Source organism: Moschus berezovskii, chromosome 23 (assembly GCF_049115385.1).
Source record: "Moschus berezovskii isolate FMDL1 chromosome 23, NW_MosBer_1.0, whole genome shotgun sequence".
NCBI classification, from domain to species: domain Eukaryota; kingdom Metazoa; phylum Chordata; class Mammalia; order Artiodactyla; family Moschidae; genus Moschus; species Moschus berezovskii.
Genome location: NC_142482.1, coordinates 24,676,366 through 24,690,377, shown reverse-complemented (window position 1 = coordinate 24,690,377; position 14,012 = coordinate 24,676,366). Strand labels below are relative to the sequence as shown.

General features: G+C 38.6%; 1 protein-coding gene across 2 annotated transcripts in view; it reads right to left on the bottom strand.

Annotated features, from left to right (window-relative positions):
- DNAH8 (dynein axonemal heavy chain 8) overlaps nt 1-14,012 on the bottom strand; it is a 324,005-nt gene that overhangs the window by 219,476 nt on the left and 90,517 nt on the right. For both annotated transcript variants that reach the window (XM_088831445.1, XM_055406188.2), the window contains 6 exons: nt 11,777-11,852; nt 10,261-10,453; nt 8,045-8,241; nt 7,382-7,508; nt 6,363-6,598; nt 4,166-4,270 (listed from right to left, as the gene is read on the bottom strand). In XM_088831445.1, the coding sequence (XP_088687571.1) occupies nt 4,166-4,270; nt 6,363-6,598; nt 7,382-7,508; nt 8,045-8,241; nt 10,261-10,453; nt 11,777-11,852 (934 nt within the window). The remainder of the gene's footprint in view (nt 1-4,165; nt 4,271-6,362; nt 6,599-7,381; nt 7,509-8,044; nt 8,242-10,260; nt 10,454-11,776; nt 11,853-14,012) is intronic.

The following is a 14,012-nucleotide window of genomic DNA, read 5'->3' as shown; positions in this document are numbered from 1 at the left end:
CCATTTTACAAGTGAAAAAACCGATGCACAGAGAGGCTAACTTCCTCAAGGTTCCAGCACTAGTATATGACAAGGTCAAGATTCAAAACTTGGCAGTGTGATTCCTGGGCTCTTGCTCTTAACTGCTGTCGACAGTAGCATCTTTCATGGTTGGAACATATACTGCTTTAAGCTTAATGATGACTGTAGAAAAGAATGGGTCAGTAGGTTTAACACTAACAGAGAGATGAGAGAAAAACCCAAGTGAGTCTTTTAAACTGAACAATAATAGAAAATTGGGATTTACTAGCTCTCAACTGATGGCTCCCCATATCCTTCCTATGACTCACTGTCTAGACTAACCAGCAAGTACTTTTTAAAATAAGCAGTTAGTCAATACTGAACATGAAGCCCCCAAATAAAAATTATTATTAAAAAATTTTATACACATCTTCTCAAGCCTCATTAAACTGCATTTTTAAAGCTTCTAAAATATTCCTAAAGGACCTCATGAAGAAATTAAGAAACAAAGGTTATTAACTTGCACCAGATCACCCAACTGGCTGACGGCAGAGTCAGAATCGCAAGTTATGATCCCAATTTCAGTTCTGTGTCCTTGCTGCTGTGTCTTGCTTCAATCTCAGTGACAAATCTCTCCATAAATAGGAAACTTTAATCCAACATTAATTAATATTCAATAAAAATTTTTAGTCTAATTAAAGAATCTAGACCTTCCCTTGGAGTTCACTTGTTTTTTAAATTGTTTGTTTCTTCTGTACAACAAAGTGAATCAACCATATGCATACGTATATCCCCTCCCGTCCCACTCCTCTCAGCCACTACAGAGCACTGAGCTGAGTTCCCTGTGCTATACCGCAGGGTCCCACTAGCTGTCAGTTCTACACATGGAAGTGTATATATGTCAATCCTAATCTCCCAATTCGTCCCACCATCCCTTTTCCATTCACTTTTTTTAAATTTATTTTTTACTGAAGGATAATTGTTTTACAGAATTTTGCTGGTTTCTGTCAAACCTCAACATGAATCACCCATAGGGATAATGTCTAAATATTTACCAGCTTCAAAAATGCTTAGATAAAAATTTATAGCCATAAATGCCAACATTAAAAGAGAAAAAAAAAAAACCCTCAAATCAGTAACCTAACCATCCACCTTAACAAACTAGACAAAGAAGAAACTAAACCCAAAGAAAGCAGAAAGAAGAAAACAATTTAAAAAGAGCACAGATAAATGATATAGAGAATAAGAAAATAATAGAGAAAACAAACTAAAAGTTTCTTTTTTGAAAACAGCAATGAAAGTTTTAGCGAGTATAACCAAAAATAAAAGAGAAAGGACTCAAATTACTAAAATTCGAAAAGAAAGGAGGGATATCACTACTTACTTTACAGAGTGATATAAATAAATATATAATATATAAAAATAAATTACAAATTTATTTATATATATTTATATAAATATATATGCTGCTGCTGCTAAGTAGCTTCAGTCGTGTCTGACTCTGTGCGACCCCATAGATGGCAGCCCACCAGGCTCCGCTGTCCCTGGGATTCTCCAGGCAAGAACACTGGAATGGGTTGCCATTTCCTTCTCCAATGCGTGAAAGTGAAAAGTGAAAGTGAAGTCACTCAGTCATATCCTACTCTTCTCGATCCCATGGACTGCAGCCTACCAGCCTCTTCTGTCCATGGGATTTTCCAGGCAAGAGTACTGGAGTGGGTTGCCATTGCTTTCTCCGAAATAAATATATATAATATAATATATATAATAATATAAAATATATATTTATATAGATACATAAATAAGTATATATACAGAGTGATACATATATATAAATAAAAATAATTATAAAGATATAATGAACAGAGTGAAAAGGCAATCTAGAGAATGGGAGAAAATACTTGCCAATCATATACTTGTAAGAAGTTAATATCCAGAATATATAAAGAACTTCCACCATTCAACAACAAAAATAAAAACAAACATTCCAACTTAAAACCAGGCAAGGAACTTGAAAAGACATTTCTCCAAAGAAGATAAACAAATGGCCAACAAGCAAATGAAAAGATGCTCAACGTTACTTTTCATTAGTGAAATGCAAATCAAAACCACAATGAGAGACCACCTCACCCATTAGGATGCCTACTATCAAGAACACAAAAAATAACAAGTGAGGATGTGAAGAAATTGGAACCCTTATGAACTGTTGGTGGGAACATAAAATAGTGCAGCTGCTATGGAAAACAATATGGCAGGCAGTCCTTAAAAATTAAAAATAGAGTTGCTATGTGGTCCAGCAATTCTATTCCTGGGTAAATATCCAAAAGAACTGAAAGCAGGGTCTCAAAGAGATATCTGTACATCCATGTCCATACTAGCATTATTCACAACAGCCAAAAGGTGGGAAGAACACAAATGCCCACTGATGGATTAATGACTAAACAAAATGTGGTATATGCACATGATGGAATATTACTCAGTGCTGAAAAGGAAGGAAATTCTGACATATGTTACAATACAGATGAATCTTGAGGACAGTATGCTAACTGAACTAAGTCAGTAACAAAAAAGATCAATATTGTATGATTTCACGGGAGAAATGGGGAGCTATTGTTTAATGGGTAGCTTCCATTTTGCAATGCAAAAAATTTCAGGAGATTGGCTGCACAGCAATGTGAATACGTGTAACACTACTGAACTCTACACATAAAAATGATTAAGATGGGAAACTTTACGTTATATGTATTTTGCTCCATTATTATTATTTTTTTTAACCTTAGTACAAAGCTACTGTAATCAAGACTGGTATAGGGGCAGGCATATGGATCAACAGATTAAAGTTGAGAGTATAGAAATGAATCCTTACAGTTATGATTAACTGTTTTTCTCCAGGGTGACAAGACAATTTGTTGGTGAAAGCACAGTCTTTACAACAAATGGTCCTGAGACAACAGGATATCGACACACATTTACATGATGTTGGACACCTAACTCACACCATACACAAAGATTAACTCAAAATGGAACAAAGACCTAAATGTAATGGTAAAATTATAAAGTTCTCATAAGAAAACATAGTAGTGACTCTTCATGACCCTGGATTAGGCAATGGTTTCCTACATACGATACCAAAAAACAAGAAACAAAAGAAAAACATAGACAAACTGGACTTTATCAAAATTAAAAACTTTGTGCTTCAAAAGACACTATCAAGAAAGTGAAAAAACCCACAGAATGAGAGAAAGTATTTGCAAATCTTTTGATTAAAGGACTTACATCCAGAATATATAAAGAACTCTTACCACTCAAAGAGACAAATAATCCAATTTAAAAAACAAATAACGGATTTAAATTCAACCTTTCTTCAAAGAAAATATACAAATGGCTAATGAGTACATGTAAAAATATGCTAAGAATTATTAGCCATTAGGAGAATGAGGCGCCGGTATGTGAGACAGTATGGATAAACCTTGACAACATTATTCTAAGTGAAAGAAGCCAGTCACGAAAGACTAGATATTATATGATTCTATCTATGTTTCGGAGAAGGCAATGGCACCCCACTCCAGTACTCTTGCCTAGAAAATCCCGTGGATGGAGGAGCCTGGTAGGCTGCAGTCCATGGGGTCGTCAAGAATCGGACACGACTGAGCGACCTCACTTTCCCTTTTCACTTTCACGCATTGGAGAAGGAAATGGCAACCCACTCCAGTGTTCTTGCCTGGAGAATCCCAGGGACGGGGGAGCCTGGTGGGCTACCGTCTATGGGGTTGCAGAGAGTCTGACACGACTGAAGCGACTTAGCAGCAGCAGCATCTATGTTTAAGCATCCAGAAAAGGCAAATTCAAAGACATAAAAAGTAGATTAGTGATTGCCAGGGGCTGTGGTGAGGAAGAGAATGAGGAGTGATAACTAATGGGTATGGGGTTTCTTTCGGGATGATGAAAACGTTCTAAAATTAAATAATAACGGTTGTTGTGCAACTCTGCATATAGTAACAATCACAGAATTGTATACTCTGAAATGGTAAATGTTATAGGCTGTGGATTATATCCCAGTAAAGCTATGAAGGTAATATATATTGAGCTTTTGAAAAGTTTGAAATGCATTTTTTTCTGGATATAGTCAGTCACTTAATAAAAGAAGAATTAAATTTGTACTCACCGCTTTACTCTGCAATTTGTTGAAAGAATATCTCAAGGTGTCTACTGCTTCTGATTCTTCTTTGGTGACTTCAACTTCAAATCGGTTTAAAATAGCATAGGCTTCCTGTGCAGTGGGGGCAGAGTTCAGACACATCACAAGGAATACAATTGACAAATGACTTACAGGCCTTCTACAAACACATTCCTATGTCTTTTATTAAAATTATTTATTTACTTGACTGTACTAGGTCTTGCAGCATGTGGGATCTTTAGTTGCAGCATGAACTCTCAATTGCAGTATGGGGGCTCTAGTTTCCCTGACCAGGGATCCCCCCAGCACAGCACCATAGCTAACAGACCACCAGGGAAATCCCCAGTATGTGTTAAAAGGATGGTTCCCCAAATTAAATGTGTATAAAATGCTCCTTTAGATTATCACTGACATCAGATATTGACTCTAGACTCCAGGCCCTGAAATCTGAACTTATAAGCACCAAGGTGATTCTGGTGGAGAGGAGACCAATCCCTTTGAGATATTCTCCGAGGAAAAACACCCTAGAATAACTTTCTGCCTCTCTCTTCCTGATCTTGTGCCAACACCATGCAAAATGTCTTCTTGCATTCTATTAAAATAGAGGATGGCTATATAAGGAAGGGAATGAAATGATATTCTGAAGAGCAGACACCAGTGAATAAACAAGACAAAACAAAAACAAATCCATAGGTACAGAGAACATATTGGTGGTAACCACAGGGGAGGGGAGACGGGGGACAGAGAAATGGCTGAAGGGAGTTAACTGTATGGTGATAGCTGGTAAAGAGATTTAAAGGTGGTGATGTCTTTACACTGCATACAAATATTGAGTTATAATCCTGCACAACTGAAATCTGTATAATGTTATATACCAATTTTGCCTAATTTTCTTTAGAGTGATGAGTTGGCAATCAGCTTTACCAAAGGAATTTATGCTGAAAAACTGAGCTTTGGCAGTCAGGAAAAAAATGGTATGATAACTTGTTAAATCTTGAGAAGCGAGTGGTCAGCATTCAAAATATCTGAATACTAAGATTTAAAGAAGGAGTAAAGGTATGAATTTCATTAGCTACCAAAGAGCACAAACTCTAAATGGGTTCAAGAAAGCAAGGTTCAGTCATGAACACCAGGTACCAAAAGGAGGTACCAATTCCCCAGGTTTGCAGGCAATAGGGGGAGTGCACTATCCACAGAAAATCTAAAAAAGTTATAAAATGAACTGTATCTGATCTTTATTATCACCATGAGCCAGAAATTCTAAGTATTAGTCATAAGTACTCGTGATAGAATAACAGCCTCCCTATTGTTATCCACACCCTAATCTCCAGCACCTGGGAATATATGTCACCTTACACAGCAAACTTTGTAGATGTGATTAAGTAAAAGAATCTGAGAGGGGGAGATTATCCTGGATTAACCATGTGGACCCAATGTAATCACAAAGGTCCCTTTAAGGGAAAGAAGGAGGCAGGAGATTTAGAGACAGAGATGTGAGGACAGAAGCAGGGGTAAGAGTGATGCCACTGCTGGGAGGGAATCAGGAACCAAGGGATGCAAGCTGCCTCTGGAAGCTGGACAACACAGGGAAATGGTTCTTCCCTGGAGCCCCTGCTGAAATGTTGATTTCAGCCCCATTTCCATAATTCTGACCTCAAGAACTATAAAATAATAAATATGTGTTGTTTTAAGCCATTGAGCTTATGATAATTTGTTACAGAGGCTAAACAGGAAACTAAAACAGTTCTCTTTCCTAAAAACATCTCCTGTTGATCTAAATCCCAACAGCTACTGTTGAGCCTAAATGGACCATTCCCAACCATGGTATGCTGCTGGTCATAGGGGAGACACATAGCTCATTTCTAAGAAAGTCAAAGATATTTGGGAAATTTGCCTAATATGTCAGGACTGAAGTCAGAGAGTACAACCACTCTTTTCTGTAAAATATAGGTACCAGCACAAAAAAATTGAACACTGTCTAGACCAGTACAGCATTATTAATACATTTTCCTTGGTATACTGTTCACTGTTGATAATTATAAAAATCCCTCTAAGAACATCAAAATCAGAGAGGAAAAATAGGAAGATTGTGCCATAAAATAGATAAGGAAATCAACTTTTTAGTGTTTCTCTTTATTTTTTTTTAAATAGAATTTCAAGAGAGGAAAATGCAAACATTTCTTACTTCAATTGGTCCCAAAGTCATGTCCATTTGAATTTCATTATCACGGATACAAGACAAGGCTTCCATTGCAAATCTGACATCATCTAAGTCACGAATAGGTCTAGATAACTTTTTCAAGTATTCGTTGATAAATGCTATCATATCTGACATTTTCTTTTTGTATTCTTCATTCAAATATCGACAGAGTAGCATCTTCCATGCCTTAGCCTCAATTGATAAGGCCAATTTCATCGGTTCTGGTGAAGACAGAGAAAGGTCAAAATAAAATATTAGGTGACATTCTGAAACAATTCACTTCATATATAATCTCAGCATTTATAATTGTCCATTTCATTGTCACCAGCCACACTGAGTACTTGAAATGTAGCTAGTCGGAATTAAATGTTCTGGAAGGTTGCCAGATTTTGAAGACTTAATTCCTAACCCAGTGAAGCTTTCACAAGAAAGACACTGAAGTCTATAGAGAAGAATTTTGGAAATTCATTCTAGCACTATCCAGTGTTTCTGGCCATCCCATTAGCAGCCCTCACTCATTTCCCTGAATTCATCCAGGTAACCCCTACATGAGACCAGCAGTCTCTAATGCTGGGAACACTGGGCCTGCCCAGCAGAGCTCTCCCTCACTATAGTGAGCCGTAGAATCAGCTTGGGCTTTTGATTTCAGACATTGTCTCATCACCCTCTGATACTCTAACCCCACTGGACTAACTTCTCAGGAGACCTCCAGCTGCTCTGATTCTTCTCTCTTGTACTCAACCCACTCCCTCCAGTAACACGTAGTTCCACCTATAGTTTTTGTTGTTTGGGTGCCAGTTCAGTATTACGTGCTTTAAGCCACTTCGATATAATATTATATATATACAATGTATATCTGTATTTAACATATATATGAACAATATTGGTGGTCCAAAATACTTAATAGTTATAATATTGTACCAAGGTAGATTAATAACTGCCTCTTAAATGAAGTCACATTTCACATGAAAATACAGATATTTTACATAATACTTTTAAAATACCTGTATGCAATTCAAGTGCTCCTACAATTATAATAGGCTTCAACTCATCGATCTCCTGTTCAAAAGTTGCGTAGTGTAGAATTTCAGATCTGATTTCAGTCAGAGAGGGATTGTTAGCCAAAAACTCCTGTAGTAAGGAAAGAATCAACACTTTCTTTGGCTTTTTGACAGTGTAAATCTTACACTTGTAATAGGTAAATTAGAAAATTGCATCTGCTTATATACTTTTCCTCACGTATGTGCTATCAGGCCAGGGGCTCAGTAGAGAAAGGGATGAACTGTTAGTACTGGAAGAGGAGGCTACGTGAGGAGTGAAATTTCTGGTTGGTTGTTTATAGTCCTAAAGTTTCCTTGAGTTTCTAACCAAATACACAGTTAAGCCTCTGTAACTTTGACATACCCCTGAATACCTGGCCTCTGGGTATGTCTCACATAACTGGTACTCAGGTGAATTGAACAAAATCTGCTTGAGCCTCATTATTATCAATTGCCCCAATGTCAATGTCAGAATTACACAAGACAAGATGTGTTAGGTGTGTGGCATTTACAGGTTCTCAGTCTCTGTTCCCAGAGCTCTCATCATTATCACTGACGTTTTCCTGGTCTTCCCACAAGAGTTAAACAATTACAACCCGAACTGCATTGCCAGTAGCGGAAACACACCTTCACTTTCACATCTCGGTCCTCTGTCCAGAGTGTCTTATACTTCTGAAAGTCCTGCAGGGCTTCATGGACTGCCTTTCTGAGAGAGTTCACGGAGGAAGAGAGGAGGAGGACCAGCTTGGAAATATCCTTGTGCTCTGCCACTCCCGGGTAAAAATTCTTCAGCTTCCGTGTGGGAATCATTTCTTCAAAGGATTCTGAGAACAGACATTTTTATTCTATAGATAACTCATGCATTCAACTTTAAATACTGCCAACTGTAATTATCTATAGGCTTTTCAAACTTTAAATTCTTAAAGACCCATCTCCCTCCAAGTAACTAACAGCTAATCTCTCACTAGTTTCATTTATTCTTATTAAATCACTGTGTCATATTTTGAGGTCTAGGTTTCTTTAAAGGACATGTGCGCAGGCACGCTCAGTCATTCAGTCACGTCCGACTCTTTTGCGACCCCATTGACTACAGTGGCCTGCCAGGTTCTGCTGTTCATGGAATTTCCCAGGCAAGAATACTAGGGTGGGTTTCCATTTCCTTCTCCAGGGGATCTTCCTGACCCAGGGATCAAACCCACTTCTCCTGCATTGACAGGTGGATTCTTTACCACTGATCTATCTGGGATGCCTTCATTAAAGTGAGGAAACTGCTATTCAGAGGACAGAACTGAAAACCAGTTGAAAGACACTGATTAACAATCTCCCCCAAAACAAAACGTCCTCAAAGAAAAGATCAAAAGAGTTGAAATTGCTATCCCACAGAACAGCCTTGTGGTTAAAGGAGAGGTATGACATTTACTGGGGCTTCCCCTATGGCTCAACAGTGAAGAATCTGCCTGCCACTGCAGGGAACAGAGGCTTGATCCCTGGGTCAGAAAGATCCCCTAGAGAAGGAAATGGCAACCCACTGTAGTATTCTTGCCTGGAAAATCCCATGGACAGAGGAGTCTGGCGGGCTGCAGTCCATGGGGTTGCAAAGAGTCAGACACGATTTAGCGACTAAATGCAACAACAACTACATTTATTACCCAAATGCCTTAAGCTAATTATTTAAACTTCATAGAAATACTTGAGAGGATTAGATGATACAACATATGCTTGTCTTCAGCTCAGCATCTAGTATATAGAGACCACACAACCACTATTAAACACCACGATAAACATCTCTTGCTAAAAGTCAGTATTCCCAAGTATACTTCATCAGGTACAGACCATACAGATACTTTTGTTTGGCCCAGACAGTTACCTACTTTTGTTAAAGCAGTTGTTAACAGTTAAAAAATCATGAGATTTCATGAAAAATTTGAGATTTCCACCATCTCTTTTAAAATGGTTTAATCTGGTATTCCTGCCTAGCAACAGCTGGCTGAAGCATCTATAAATGATACTGACTTGGGGTTGGGGGTGGAAGAAAAGGGGAGATGTTGATCAAGAGGTACACACTTTCATTAATATAATGAATAAATTCTGGAAATGTATACGTACTGGTAATGTATAGTATAATAATAATGTGTACTTGAAGTGTGCTAAGAAAGTAGACCTCAGGTGTTCTCACCACACACACACACACACACACAAATGATTAACTATGAGAGGTGATGAATACGTTACTTACTCTGATTGTGGCAGCCATTTCACAAAAGTACACATATATCAAAATATCATACTGTACACCTCAGATATGTACAACTTTTCTCAAAAATAAATAAAAATTTAATGTGGCATAATAGCAAGAAAGAAAAAGAAAAAAAGTTTGGCTTTCTATACAAGAGAAAGTATCCAAAAATATCCATGGAATTTGGGGTCAGTGTCATATCACACCCTTAATTATTTAAGGGAATAGCTTAAATAAACTTGATGTACAAAGCACATATGACCAGATTTTCTAAGCACCATGTTCTAACAAACTAAGTTTATCAGACCAAATACAAGCCTGACCTTAGAATTAGTTCTAAGGTTTGTTTTCATTTTTAACTTTGAATCTGAGCCTATGATAGTAGAACAGTGATAAATATCTTTGTTCACCCATGACCAAAATCTGAAATGTCTGCATGCTATGTTAAAGGTGGAAGATGGAGAACACTAGTTTTTTTAATGCAAAATTTAACCAACAAACATATAAAACTGACTTTAAAAATATATGTTGTAACATCCAGGAAAAATCAGACTTATTTACTGTTATAATTCTGAGATTCTACTGATCTGAGATTTAACATTCTTACTTTCTTCCCTCTTCAATTGCTTTCCTGTGCTTGAATGGACCAAGTCCATAGTTGTACGGGAGGAACTGCTAATGACCCTCTTGATGTGACGGGACTGCTGGCCCCAGTGAGCTACTCCTCTGCTGACCTCCAGGGTTAACTGGATCATACGGTTAATGGCTTGTTGAATGTCATCCAAGCTAGGAACCATTACCTGTGAAAAGAAGAAATGAGTCCCGTGCTCCCAGCACAGACAAATCCACCCCTCTCTGATTGTCACCATCTTCTGAGTGGGGAAAGCCTCCGCTGGCCCAGTGGAAGTCTGCTTCAAGGAGAGGGATATTAGAGGAAGGTGACAGAAGACTTAACCATCTTCAAGCTTTCCCATTACCCATTCCTGCAGGCAGAAGGGTCAAGCACAGTAACTGTCACCCTTTCCCTGTGCGGGTGGCTGGATGCAGGCATGTGCATGTGTTGCGTGTCCATGAAGCAGAAAAACTGAAGGAGCTATACCTGCCAAGATTTTGACTTCAGTTCTTTCAAATGCGCCAAATAAGCAAAGAAGCTGTCCTCCAGGAGGCCAGACTGTGTACATGCAGTGGTAGGTGAGCCATAGATCATTCCTGCCTTAACCCTTGGATCATTACAGAACGCACCACAGTCATCCTGATGACTTGGTGCTCCACATGCCAACAAGCAGCAGGAGGGGTGGTGGTAGAGAAAAGTGCCCCGAGAAAACACAAGGGGACCCGCACACTTAAGGCACAGGTTTGTTCTTTCTTTCTTTCTATTCTGCCGTGGATTGCCTCACAGTTGGGTGCTCAGGACAGAGATTTGAACTTCTGAGATGGTCTTATTTAGATAATGTCTGAAGTAAGAAAAGGCAAGATGATTTGTAGAGTACTTGCTAATTAAGGCCCACCAGACACCTGGTAGGCTGCAGTCCATGGGGTCACGAAGAGTCGGACACGACTGAGCGACTTCACTTTCACTTTTCACTTTCATGCATTGGAGAAGGAAATGGCAACCCATTCCAGTGTTCTTGCCTGGAGAATCCCAGGGACGGGGGAGCCTGGTGGGCTGCCATCTATAGGGTCGCAGAGTCGGACACGACTGAAGCAACTTAGCAGCAGCAGCAGCAGCAGACACTCAACTCTGATACCCACCTTCACTATACCATGAGCTCTGCAGAAGTAATTTTTATAATAGATATTAATGATACAATTTGATTTTTGTTAAATGCTGAGGTGAAGTCAAAAAGCACACAGGACCAAGAGATTAAATGAAATTCGGTCCTAATGCTATACTTCTTTTTAAGTCTCTGTTGAACTTGTTACAATATTGCTTCTGTTTGTTTTGGTTTTTTTGGCAACACAGGCATGTGGGATCTCAGCTCCCCAACCAGGAATCAAACCCGTATCTCCTGCATTCAAAGGCAAAGTCTTAACTACTGGATGGCCAGACAAATCGCTATACTTCTTAAAGTTTACATTACCAAAATATCACTGTATTAACTTGAATATTTCATAATACTTACCACATTAGGAATCGCAAGATGTACTTCAGATTTTAAAAAAGAAATAATATCTTCTGACCGCTTTCGTCCGTAAGGGCTGTAATAAAATGGGCATTTAACTCAGAAACCTTAACCTAATATTTCATAAATAGCATGGGTATGCTACAACTTTCAACCCTGAAAAATAAGGACAATTTTCAAAATGCTGAATTACTTGAAGGACTATTATTTACAATGGAACCATAAATTTCATGAACTAGTTCACAGACTAAGAAAATTTTTAATCTTCTTTGAAATGACATATTAGTCTTTTACCCATTTCTAATATTTTAATGTTGCATTCTCTCAGGAACTACCACCTAAAAATGTTCACCTCAAGCACTCCTTTTTCTCAGGCCCACAATAAGTGCTGAAAATCACCAACAAAAAGCATATACCTTCATATACTTTATTCTGTGTGTGTTCAAGATTAAACAGGAGGTTTCAAGTCAAAGCCTTCCAAAAAGTAATTTTTACAACAGTATCAATTATGCTGAGACAGAAGTACAGACATACAGATTCACAAGTGCAATTAATGAATGACACACATCGGCCTGAAAATTATTAGTAGTATGGTTATCTCCCTCTGTCTGATCTCTGTCCCATCCTAGATGAAATTTAGTAAGTGTAAACTTTCCATAGAAAGAAATGTTATCATTACTGAAAGACTACACCTCCGTTCTTAACGGGGGATTGATGGTTCCCAGGTAAACATATTGCAAGGAACTCTTTAAACTAGAAGCGAGCAAACAAAGGAAAAAACCTCTAATTCTTAGTCTCACTGTGAAATTCAAGACACATAGACTGTATTTGAAAGGGTACAATCTGAGAAAAAGAAAGAGTTTTATAAAGTATAATCAAGCAGCTGAACTAATAACCTCAGATATGCAGATGACACTACCCTTATGGCAGAAAGTGAAGAGGAACTCAAAAGCCTCTTGATGAAAGTGAAAGAGGAGAGTGAAAAGGTTGGTTTGAAGGTCAACATTCAGAAAACAAAGATCATGGCATCTGGTCCCATCACTTCATGGGAAATAGATGGAAAAACAGTGGAAACAGTGTCAGACTTTGTTTTTTTGGGCTCCAAAATCACTGCAGATGCTGATTGCAGCCATGAAATTAAAAGACGCTTGCTCCTTGGAAGGAAAGTTATGACCAACCTTGATAGTATATTAAAAAGCAGAGACATTACTTTGCCAACCAAGGTCCGTCTAGTCAAGGCAATGGTTTTTCCCGTGGTCATGTATGGTTGTGAGAGTTGGACTGTGAAGAAGGCTGATCGCCGAAGAATCGATGCTTTTGAACTGTGGTGTTGGAGAAGACTCTTGAGAGTCCCTTATACTGCAAGGAGATCCAACCAGTCCATTCTAAAGGAGATCAATCCTGGATGTTCATTGGAGGGACTGATGCTAAAGCTGAAACTGCAATACTTTGGCCACCTCATGCGACGAGTTGACTCACTGGAAAAGACTCTGCTGCTGGGAAAGGTTGGGGGTGGGAGGAGAAGGGGACGACGGAGAATGAGATGGCTGGATGGCATCACCGACTCTGTGGACATGAGTTTGAGTGAACTCCGGGAGTTGGTGATGGACAGGGAGGCCTGGCGTGCTGTGATTCATGGGGTCGCAGAGAGTCGGGCACGACTGAGCGACTGAACTGAACTGAACTGAACTGAACTAACAGAAGCAATGGACAGCATACTAGATCCTTCAGTGACTTATTTGACAAACTAGAGGATTAGCTTATGGAATTCTCCAATGATTCCCATGCAAAATATGAGACATAAATTACGTAAGGAAAAGGTAATAAAGATAAGTTTATCCTCCACTTAGTGTACCACAGGTGCTTTTCCAAGTACTTTTCCATAAATTGAAGTATTTCATGCTCACATTCACTCTTGACACAGATCCCACGATTATCATTTCCTTATTGTAGATGAGGAAACCAAGACAGAGAGAGATTAAGTAACTCACGGAGGGTCACTCAGCTCAGAGACGCTCTACTACCTAGGATCCACTGTGGAAACCCTACATACAGTAAATTTAAGCACAGCCCTTCTCAAATCTTAAGAATACACTTATTTTTTCACCTTGAAAATTTCTCTGTGTGCCTCAGGATTAATAGGGAAAAAACACATTATCTGTGAATTTCCACAAATACATGGGGAAAATCCTGTAAGCAGTAAAAAACTGTTACTTAGAAGAGAAAAATCAGATTA